Below are 11,890 nucleotides of genomic sequence, written 5' to 3'. Positions count from 1 at the left end.
GAATGTGCTCCGTGAGCAAATTTGAAAAGGTAAGTTCACTATTCGTCTGGTTCGTAATGTACATTAACATTTTTTGGGTTAACCCTCAAGTGGTTAGAATAGTCATTGCATGCGCACGTTTCGCGCTCGCAATGGACTTTGAGCGAATAATAATGTTTGTTTGGTTGAAGAATTTGACCACATCATTGTGCCTGCACGTCACAAAAGACGGATCCACCTAGCAGCTAGGACGTCAGCATACGCGTAGATCTGTAGGCAAACCATTTTCAAGCTGATGTCAACCACAACCGATGATCTTTGTGCCAAAACATCGGGCTAAGACCGTTTGGAAGAAGATCAAACGGTCCTATCTGCTCGTGGTTCTCTCGAATGATCTTTTTGTTTTGCTTTCGCTGATCGTGTAGTACCGAAAATGAGACTACGAACGATGGACGCCAATGAACCAGCACTCCTAATCCGGATGCAACAGGCATACCCATCATTTACGCTTCGCCTTATGCAACCGGATCACCGGAGTGCCTTCTCTCGGTGATAGACATGCTTGATAACAGCAAATATTTGCACAAATCGGCTATCGAGGTAGGGCCGTACGCAATATTGGAAGGATGGGGGTACGGACGGATAAACCGGTTGCCTACGACATTGAATTCTTTGCGACGATGGAACACATTCGCTGGACATTGATAAGTGTACTAACGCACGTTCACGATTAATTCGGCCTTGATAATTAGAATACGGGTGCAGTGTCAACCGGGATCGATCAGTAGTGGCATGATATTGAAGGTTAGAATATTTTGCAGAATTTATAGCCGTGCACAACTTTCGTTACAAATGTACGATTCCAGTTTATTACGGATATAATGTAGTTGTACATTAGAAACTGGTTGTATACATATGTGATGCAACTCTACATGTTTGCAAGGTATCATACTTCTGTGTATTACACGGACGCTAGAGTATTTAATCTCATCTAGACTAGTAACGCGATGCGAAATACGGCTGGTAAATTGTAAGAATGAATGGCATTATATAGCAAAACATCTCGCAAGAAACATCACTTTCTTATTAAAAAACACAGAATACACTTCTCATCTCGTCAGAAGTTCTTTTCTGTATTTGGTTTTTAGTTAAAATGTTGATTCGTCATTAACAACAATAACCGTCATTAAAAATTTTCAAAACTGCATGTCCAACAGCGCGCTCACTGTGCTCGTTGGCGTTCTGTTGTTGTGACGTTTCTCGCAAATAAGGATGACGTTCACCACTCGTAGCAATAAACACTTTTGCTTTGCACGTAAACGTTTGTGTTTGGGGACGCACAATCTTAATTTACGGATTGAAACAGGTCTTTTTTACAAGTTTATCATTTAACATTTTCCCAGGAATAAAACAGGTGAGTTTATTTGTATATAACTTAAAATATCCCGCCAAGTACAGCGCAGTTGCGTTGAACGAATAGTAAACACAACCCGGCGCCGACTGTGAACTAATTGTTGAAGCTTCTGCTATTTTATAATTTGTACAACTAGCCATGATAAAACAACCAGTCCTAGCTGAACTGCAGTACTTTGTCAAAAGCGTGTCCCTGCTGTACAAGGGAGTGCCGTTAAAAGACACAGGCGCACTAGTAAAAAGTGCACTACACCTGTTGGAGGATCTCCCATCGACAAGAGATGCGGTGTTCGACTATTTTACGCTCGTATTCAATAATGCTGTCAAAGTGTACATGCTCAGCGCGGAGGTAAGTAGACAAATAAATGTTTATGCTGATTTTTTTCCCAACACGTGTGTTTAAATTACATTTTCCCCAAGAAAAACTTGCCAGATCCTTCGGTGGACGATGAAGCCGTGCAAGAAATACACGAAGCCCTGGAACGTTTGGTAACCGTGGGTCCTTCCGCCTGGTGTCCGCTGATATCATCGTGGTGTTTGAAGCTGCTCGGCGAAGTATGCAAAAAGCACTACCGACGCCGACCACCTCCAGACATCCGGAATGCATGCAATCTTTGGCTTGGGTGCAGTGCCATTCGCTACCTGTTAAGCCTTAGTGCACTATGCTTCGAAAAGCTAAACGATAGCGAAATGGACGAGTGCATCAATGAGCTGCTTGCTATTTACGGAACACACACTCCATTCTTTGACTGGGTTGTAGCACGACTCGGTGGATGTTTTCCGCTAAAGGTAATCTCAAGCATGTTGGCAATGGGAGTAAGCCGGTTCAACGGTGAATTCGATCAACCGTCCGAGTCCGAGGTGGAAGTGTTGAGCTATCTCGGTTTGGCACATGAGAACGATTTGCGCAGCGCGCTCAAATCAACGGTGGAAAAAGAGAACAGTTCTAAACAAGCATTTCCATATTTGCTGTTGTTAGCAAAAGCTTCCGATACGATATCTCAGGCATTGGTAGCCGTATTTCTAAATCTCCGTGAGTAACACAACGTTTCGATGCTATCGTGCGTTCTACTAAAATGTTCTGCTTATTAATTTTAGATGACCAAAAGCGTTTACAATCGATAAAAGTTCAGCCCAAACATTGGCCATCGAATATTAGTCTTCCGTACGTACTGCATACAGTGGCTGGACTGTTGCTAAAGATAAAGAAACACGCCATTGAAGTAACGCTCATACTTGCAAAGCTGTCCACACAACACAGCTGGTGCCAGGAGCTGCTAGAAATCATGTTTGTCGAGCTGGAAACGCTCGTGCTCGATAAGCATTCCGTACCGTTGCTTGAAGACATCATACGCGATGGTTCGCGGGAAACCCTATGGAGTAGCTGCACAACCGACGTTCCATACGTGCAACAAGTCGCGGTACGATTAGTGCTACTAGCCAGCTTCAAATCAAACTCAGTCTTTCATCAATCGATCGTGTACCTTTTGACGATGAATGATCAATCAGTGGGTTCCGGTACCAAACCGCATCTTAATGCGCTCGTCCGTATACTTAATGGGCCACATGGAACGTCGGATGTGCCCAAGGTGCGACCCGCATTTGAAACTGCTTTCGAGAAAATTCTGATCAGTTCTAACAAGCGTACAGATTGTTGGAACATTTTGCACAATTTGGCAGAGCTATTGAGGTTGGAACGTACCGCAATCCTTGGCAGCACACTGCGTAAGGTAAATTGCATCGGCATTGTGCACGAGTTACTGGATCGAGTGTTGAAAATTTGGGAAAATTTTATGAACCATGAAAGGCAGGATACACCAACAAAGTCTTCAATCGTGCTAAGTGATGGCAAAGGCTCACCAACAAAGGAACCTTGCAAACGAATGAAAAGCGAACATTCTGAGCCAGAGTTGATTGGTACAGATTGCTGGACAGTAACTTACAAGGACCTTATCCACGAAACCGTAAGGCTGGTGGAATGTTTAGATCTTGGTAAATGCGTTACAATTGGAACCGGGCAAACATTGAAGTTATCTCAGCTGTTGGTGAAATATTTCTTCTACTGCCTTCGATTGTCCTCCGGCGGAACTAATGTACCGATAGGGAAGACGCCGGAATCACTCGATGAGTCACTGAACCGAGTTTACATCTTGCTGGCGAAACACTGTGCCCATCGGAAAGCTGCCCGTACTGCGGCCCTTCGTGAGCTGCTAGAAGGCGCACTGTTCATGTATGGCAATCTGTTTGGTTCGCAGTCGGAATCACAAGCGTACAGCTTCGATAAACCGGACGATTTACTCATCAGGCTGAACCAGAAGCAAGGCATCGCGCTAAACGCATCCAGGGCAACCGTGCTGCATGCGGGCATCATTGGCCAGGGACCGAAAATTCCCACCAAGAAGGCGATTGGGCCGGCATCCGAAATGCAGAACCACCTGTTGAATGCAATCGTAGCCTGTTGCCAGGATGTAAATGATCATCAGGCAACGATCGATGGCTTTAGCTATGTGTCACTGCTGTTGGTGGAGATGATATCCCCGGACGTGATGTACAATGGGTTACCGTGGCCGGAAGAGGACTTCATAAAGGTGACGATGGAGCGTGACCTGCAGATTCAGCGCACCTTCCGCCATTCGCCGATCCTTTGGTCAATTCTGGGGCTTGTTGCGTGCTATCGGCCATCGCTGTGCTACTGTTCGGTGCTTTTGCGTGCACTTTGTGCGTCTGCTTTGCATCAGTGGCGCTCCAAGACGGCTGAAACGTTGAACGGTCAGAAAACGGACCTGATGTACATGACGACAAAGCTGCTAGAGCTGATGGCTTTGGCCCAGCTGCTGCCTCCGCCCCTGAGCTATCTGCACATCGTATTGGAATACTTTGATGGACCAGAGGTACGGTTAAAATAATGTACGAAAGATATAAATTATATTTAATTCTTCCATAACTGTTTTTTTTTCAGATTGCTTACGTTCTTAAAGAATGTGTGTGGAATTATATGAAAGATCACGTCCCATCCCCGGTACTGTTTGTGTGTGATCCTATCGGGTTTCATTGGCGTGATCCTCTCACTTCGAGACCGCCGGTACAGTACACAAACCCGTTGCGCAACACCATGCAAAAGAAACTCACCAAGGTGGGCCATCTGTACTATCAGATGTTCGTTGGGCCCGAGCTTCGTAATCCAACCAACAGTAGCAACCAGCAACAACAACCACAACAATTACAGCCACCAGCGCCACAAGGGATCAGCAGTGGAATCATTGATCATGGAATGAAGGCTGGACCTAGCGGCGTATCCTTTGGTACAATTCCATTATCGCCAGCACATGACCAGTTGTAAATGTGTGGACATGCTCAGTTGCACAAAACAAATCATTTAGAATAATGTAATTTTGAAAATGGATGAAGAATAGATTACCGGCTTTTAAATCCTGTGTGTGTTGGCACTGTAGAAGGGTTAGTCTCGTAACGTACAAGAGTAACTTCAGTTCTCTAGTGTAGTTTTATTATTTGACGTTTTAGCCTGCTTGCCAAAGGTTCTGATATTTGCCATTTGCATTTAGGTAAACCCAGACTTACAGCAGAGACATTTTTCAACTGTTCCGTTGCTGGTTTGACCTTTGGGTCCAAAATAGATTCGTACACTGAAGTGCAAGCTGGCGATGCATATGATTATCTTTGCCAAGATTATTCTAGGATGGTATCAAATTGTGTTAAAAATTTTTTTATCGCTGCCTCTAGCCTTCGATTTTTCTCTTCCACCGATAGCTTTTGATTAATCAGTATTTGTAACTGACGTAATATTGTTGGCTCTTTCACTTTCCCTTCAGCAGAATGGTCCGGGACATCCATTGCCGGGTCCACTTGGTCGTTTATCATTTCCAGCATCTTACTATGCAGGTACCTGATGTCGTTCAGCTTTGCAGTACACCAACGTTCATGGGTGGCCAGTTCGGTGCACAAGTCCTTTAGGTTCTGGTGTTGCGTTGGAATGTAAAAATCTTTCTTTAGACGATTATTGTTAGCCTCTTTATTTGCCATGGTGAGTTCTCAAAGACAGGAATCGTTTCGAAAATGGTGCTTACAATTGGAAAATTATGTTCAAACGAGTACACAAATAACAGTGACGATGAAGAGCTTTAAAATGGAGAACGAACCACTTAAGATGCCATGCCTGCTATGCGCTCTCGTTTGTCCTTAACTACTAGATGTACAAGCATTGAAACTGTCATATCTGTGCATTTCGCGAACGTTCGCAGGCTTTGTTTAATGTTTTTGATGCAGCAGAACTATAAAGCTGTGCAGCAGACCAAGAAACGGTTGTAGTGGCTGATGAGTAAGTAAATCTCCAAACAAGTTATACACAAGAGTAAATTATAAAATTATTTCAGTAACAGCAGCAGATCGACTGTGTCCAGTATCCCACAATATATCCTAACGGAAAGCAGCCCAAAGCATTTTGCATTTTCACAAAGAACCTGAAGACTTAACGGTGACAAATAGGGTCGCTTGCAGTGTACCGATATCGACCGCATTCAAATGATGAGGCCCTATTAATAACTTTAGTAACTTGTAACAGTTTTACCTTAAACATAACATGGAAATTACTTCTTCCCTTTTCAAGTGATTCTATATCAAAATAGAGAGTAGCGGGTTTTATGGCTCAGTTAATTCAAATTGAGTCCTTGTGAAGTTGGCCAAAACGCTTAGCGACTCGATCTGTGTGGAACTGATTAGAGACGTTTAACCCTATAGTCAATGTATTGACACCAGATCAATGCGTCGGATGCAAAAATCGATCGTACCAGGCTGCAGTACGCCTAAGGGTAGTGGGGTATGCACTTGGGGTCGTTGAAATATTATGCGTCCGGGATGCTTATATGTATGTCCAATACCAATGAGATGTCAATCGATCGTGCCCTTGGTAAAATTACTATTTTTTACTCTGGTTGAGCTTAAAGAGCAATCCCAAATGGAGAAGGAGATCAACTACTACGATAGAGATCACCCAAATTATACTGCACGAGTATTCTATTTGAAGCTGAAATACATTTTATGTTATCAAAATTTGCAAGGAAATTTAAGGTTTAAAGGAAGCAAACAATTTCATGATCATTATGGAAAAACATTGCAACTATCTCGGGATTGCTGCATTCTTGATTGAACCTTGCTTACGTCCGCGAACCATCGCCTCATTCGATGAATTATCGCACACTTGTTCATTTGTCAAAACGGAACATCTTACCGAGGGCTCAAAAGCAATTGTTTTGTTTTATTTTTCATTTTTTTATTTAACGCATTTTGTTTGTTTTGTTTGTTTCCTTGATGATAAATTACAAAATTATATCTTCCTATACCAGTACGCCGGTTCCTTTACTCTTGTCTTAACTATTTCTTTCGCTTAACAAACTGCTTGCTGCTTAATTAATTGCCCTTCCACTATATGTATCGCACCTGTTCTCATTTCATCTTTCGTTCTTAGCGGACTAAATTAAGAATGTGTGTGTGTGTTTTGCTATAAGCGTTGCGATTTCTGTGTGTCTTTACAATGTTTTAACATGTTTTAACAGCATTTGCAAAGTTGAGTTTTGTGTTTTGTTTTGCGCACGCAACAGTATACCACGGAATACCGTGCGGGTTTAAAGCCCTAGCGCCTCCACTTGCAGGCCTACTAGCGTGTAGAACATTCGTCCGTATGTGCTTTCTACGACTATTTTTCTCTATGGCAAGGAAGACTGTTTGATGCAATGCGATGTGGCGGTGAGCTACTAATGCCTTCCCACCTTTTTTTTTTTAAACAATTTCATATCATTTTTTTGTTTTTTTTTTATCAATCGAAATGATTTCACGCAATGATTTCATGAAGTGACTAGGAAACTTGTAACGCTCGTAGTGTATTTTTCTTTACACATTTTGTAACGAATCCTGCCCGACAACGTTGTTTGAGGCAGATTAAGCGGATCGTCTAGCTATTCCTGTTTGATGTCAACTTTACTACGCCAAGCATTTGAACGCTGCGAATTTGCGAAATTGACTGCACACAGCCCTATGTACAAAACGATCACATAAAAGTAACCTCTTTCTATGTACAGTAATGAATAGAGGATGGGCCGGGATTACCGATTTTGGTATGTTTTTTTTGTTTTGTTCAAACGCACGGTGCGGGCGTGTTCGCGAGTGGTTATATTTGAAACTAATTATTGAAACACGGTTAAAGTACCGCTTTGGTTATGCTATGCGTACAAAATCAACCTAGTGGAGTTCATCGCCTTTGTTTCTTACTACGTACCAACCGAAATAAGGTTTTGGTTACATCAATTAAAACTGTACGAATTGTATGGTTGGGTTGGGGTTTCCCAAATAAATCAAAGTTCGACAATGGATAAACACGCGTGGTGTGTAACTAAGCTACTGTACAACGCTGGGAACGCAACACGATACAAATAATTTTGAAGAGCTTTGTTTTGGCAGGAAACAAAGAAAAAAACACATAAAACCGATCTTAAGATGCGCTACTAAACAATCAAGAAACAATTAAGTATGTGCTATGTAACTTTTTTTTCTGCTGATGGAATTATCCTAATTTGAATGCGATACACACACACCCACGCGGCAACGAACACGGTGAGTGCATACGAAACCTGAGTAAATAATTCCTTCTCGCATTGATTGATTGGGTATGTGTTTCCCTTTTAGCCCTAAATTCTATCCCTCTTTAATCTCAAGGGTGTGTCGTACAGCAAAAAGAAAAAGGGACCCCAGTAGACCACCAAGCACGAGATCTCTTCAAGATTGGCGGCAGTGGGGCCACTTGCGCCACGATATACAGGAGACAGTTTTGCGCGAGCGTCGTTTGCTGCTGTTTCCCGTCGTAGCCGGACAGCTGCTACCGATCATGTGCTTTATGCTCGGTTTCGGTGACAGTGAGAAGCTTCGCGACGGTCGCTTATCTACGGTGGAACGGCCGCTGCCACTGTTTGGCTGAGGCTGGTAGGCACGTCGCGTCGTGCCCGTTTCGCTGCCCGGATCGTCCGAATGGAACGATAGTGATTCTAGCGGCTGTGCCATTAGATAGCTGCGATCGTACAGTCCATCGTCCGTGTAATGATCGTGCTGCTGGCGTGCCATTTCTAACCAAGTGAAACCGAACAAGAAAATAATGAGAGGAAACGATCAAGATCGAACAGTAAACGATTCGACATTCGTTGTATGTTGCAGTCGTACCATTTACGTCGTGCTCCGTGTAGTACGGCATGTCCCGATCTTTCTCGTAGTGATGAGCTATCAGGTAAGGCAGCACGGTGGAACATCTATTCCAATCGCCTTTTAACGGTGGTATCGGTACGAGCGGGCTCGTTGCATCCGGGGCAAACAGGAACCATCTGGAAAAAGGGGGAAGATGCGAAATATGGATTATTGTTGTCTATTCCGTTTCAAAAACCACTTACTCATGGTGCCGTATCTGTTGTAGGGTGAACCGTTTACGTGGATCCGCCTGCAGTATATTAACGAGCAAATCGGCCAGCCGGGGCTCTAACCATCCCGGCGGATTCCATTCACATTTACCTATGTTTTCTAACAGTTTATAAATATTATCACCTTCGAACGGATACAATCCGGTAGTTATATTGTACCTGCATCAGAAAAGTCAGATTTCGGAGAATTAGTGACACGTGTTTAGGAAGAATTAGCGTTACCGGTGCGTCCATACTCACAGTGTAACGCCCGTGCTCCAGATATCAACTTTAAACCCTGAGAATACATCATGCCCGTTCGCAATTTCCGGAGGCTGGAAGGCTGGCGATCCTTGGCTGGTCGTACATTCATCCGTTAGGGCGAAAGGTTTTAATGCCTGCACAGGAAAGTATAATAGTCGTATTACTAAACCATTCCGTGATCCAACACGTGATAGAGTTCGCTTACTTCCGCTACACCAAAGTCCGATATTTTCAGCGTATGATCTAGCGTTAGCAGCAGATTGCCCGGCTTGATGTCTTTGTGTATGATGCCGCAACCGTGCAGGTACTCCAACCCGTCCAGCAATTGCACAAAATAGTCGTGCGCCTGGTGTATCGGTAGCCGCTTTTCTGGCACCGAATCCAGCATCTCCTGCAGCCCACCGACGCAGTACTCCATGATGAGATACATCTTCTGCTTCTGCTCATTGTACAGCACATCCAGAAGCTCGATCACGTTGCGGTGCTGCAACTTTCGCAGCAGCTTAATTTCGCTCCGCACATTCTGCTCGCCATTTGGAATGCGTCGTAGTTTGCGTTTGGTTAGAATCTATTGAATGTAAATCGGAACGAAAAAACGAACCGAGGAAGGAAAAAACACACGCGAAAATCACATTAGCGGTTGGTTTTGATGCGACCTTGAGGCGAAGACGTCGCTGATCGATATTGATCATCGGTTGTGTCGTCGTGTCGTACAGCCACGATCAGGTGCGAAAGTAAACAAACAGCAGGAAAATCGTTTGTTATGCGTACCACCTTTTTCTTACCTTTACTGCGCGACGGCTCAACGTTTCTGAATCGAGCACCTCCTTCACCTTGCCGTAACTGCCCTCACCGAGCACGTCTCCCATTACGTACTTCCCGACGAGTTTACATTTTTTCTTCTTCTCTTGGTAAATGATGTCGGAACTATCAACCCGGTTGAATACGGTACCAGTCGGGTCCAGGGGCTCAATCGGTAAATCCAATCGTTCAAGCTCGTCGTCATCGTTGATCCATTCAACCACCGACTGGCTGTTGCACGTCTTGTATACATCCTCCAGATCATCGTCTAAGCTGTCGGAGGGATGCAACCGCGCATCGGACGGTGGATCATCACAGGCAAAGGCAAATCTGTCCTGGCCTTCCGTGTTGTTCTCGTGCGCGTTCACGCATGATCCATTATTATTGTAAGATGCATTCGTCGTTTTGCTACGGTGGTCACCATCGTTCGAGTACGGTATTTCCGTGGACAGGCTGCTGTTCATTGCTTGGCACCGTGGCTGTTTGCGAGCGACTGGCTGTGAGATGATGTTTGTGCCACCCCAACCCAGGAAGGTTTCAACGTAATATGTTGCACTAGTTGTAAAGGAAGGTTTGTATTTGTTTGTATGTTGCTATTGTGAAGGATGTGCAGAGAGGAAGAGTGTTAGAAACGATTGCCCAACCAGTCACAGCCAATGCACGCGAAGCCAACCGAAAAGGGATCGGCCGTGCAATGGGGCGCGCAATCGATGCGGCGAACCGTTGGGTAAATCATCCAGAACAGCAAGGACTGGAGGCTCTGCAGCACGCACCTCCGGCACAAACAATACACGAAAAGTACGAAAACGGTAAGAATCTTCTACGCACTGTCCCGACGGTGGTGTAACAACCGCTTCCGTGAGGAATGTCCTTGCCGCGATGCTCGGTCACCACATATGCCACTTGCTCGCTAGCCACTCATATTCGGCCACAGACCCTGTGCGGGTTCACGTTCCAGTGTGCGTACTGGCTAGGAACCAAACGCAAACAGCTGCAGCAGGTGCCCGGGGATGCTACCAGCCAAAAGAAGTACAGTAAAACGTGCGAATTTAGGAAATCTTTTGTTATTTTGTTTTCCTAAAAAAACTAATCGTAAACTAATTGACATACGAGTTTTTTTTGTTATGTTTGACAGCTGCAGTTCTAAAACAACACACACAATCAGCTAAGAACAGATAGGGTCGTGCGGTGACGTGCAGAAGTGAGCACCGTAGTTGTAAACGGATTTAAACTGTGTGTTTTCCCTGTAGGAACGGAAAAATAGACGTTGCCAGAATTCGATGTAAAAGGAACGCGCATTCTGTTTCACGTGATTCAATTTATCAAAAATGTTAGGTTTTTACTCTATTGATGCTACATTTGTATAGAATTATTATTTTTCAATACATTGTTTGAACAAATGATAACCGGATCCTTTCAAGTTATAAGTAATACGGCCTGGCCGTTCTTCTTGTATAACAACAAATTAATGACTTCAGTAGGAGGTTCTCTTGGCCGTTCTAACGATAATAAAAAAAAGTAGGAGGTTCTTTACTTACAATGTTTTTTAGATGATCGCAGTTCATTACTCTTGCTTGCTGAGGTGATAGTTAACTATCATTTGAAATTTAGAGCTTTACCGTATTTCCTTCTAAAACTGATTATTTAAATTCGCAACAAACTTTTTATTATTTGGGTTCAAACCAAAACCATTCTAGTACACTTTGCCAGTATGATTTTTTTGGTTAAAATCCCTATCTAAAGTTACGAGCCGAAAAACGAAACAGTGTCGCAGCGCCCACGCTCTTCACCACCATTTGTTATTTCCAAATATTTGCTTATCTTTTATTTTTTTGTCAAGTTGTCAATATAAACTACCGGTTTTATTATACGTGTAGGGTTTTTACTACGTACGGTGATAGGTGTTTTATTGAAAATTAAGAAAAAACCCAACCATTACACTTGCTCAATGAAGATCAAGATATTATAAGCTGAAAATA

At 43.6% G+C, this 11,890-nt stretch overlaps 2 protein-coding genes across 2 annotated transcripts; one reads left to right on the top strand and one right to left on the bottom strand.

The window, feature by feature from the left end:
• Positions 1-1,293: 1,293 nt before the first annotated feature.
• LOC128296686 (integrator complex subunit 5) lies at positions 1,294-4,807 on the top strand. Its single transcript, XM_053032145.1, has 5 exons — positions 1,294-1,393; positions 1,530-1,741; positions 1,813-2,425; positions 2,491-4,283; positions 4,352-4,807. The coding sequence occupies exons 2-5, from the start codon at positions 1,532-1,534 to the stop codon at positions 4,730-4,732; spliced, it is 2,997 nt and encodes a 998-aa protein (XP_052888105.1). The 5' UTR covers positions 1,294-1,393; positions 1,530-1,531; the 3' UTR covers positions 4,733-4,807.
• Positions 4,808-6,679: 1,872 nt separating this feature from the next.
• On the bottom strand, positions 6,680-10,752 carry LOC128309154 (serine/threonine-protein kinase stk11). Its single transcript, XM_053045559.1, has 6 exons — positions 9,896-10,752; positions 9,316-9,678; positions 9,108-9,244; positions 8,841-9,026; positions 8,617-8,774; positions 6,680-8,522 (listed from the first exon to the last, which is right to left on the bottom strand). Exons 1-6 carry the CDS (start codon positions 10,373-10,375, stop codon positions 8,179-8,181), a joined length of 1,668 nt encoding a protein of 555 aa, XP_052901519.1. The 5' UTR covers positions 10,376-10,752; the 3' UTR covers positions 6,680-8,178.
• Positions 10,753-11,890: the final 1,138 nt, after the last annotated feature.

This window comes from Anopheles moucheti, chromosome 2 (assembly GCF_943734755.1).
Source record: "Anopheles moucheti chromosome 2, idAnoMoucSN_F20_07, whole genome shotgun sequence".
Taxonomy (NCBI): domain Eukaryota; kingdom Metazoa; phylum Arthropoda; class Insecta; order Diptera; family Culicidae; genus Anopheles; species Anopheles moucheti.
This window is presented reverse-complemented; position numbering and strand designations above follow the sequence as displayed.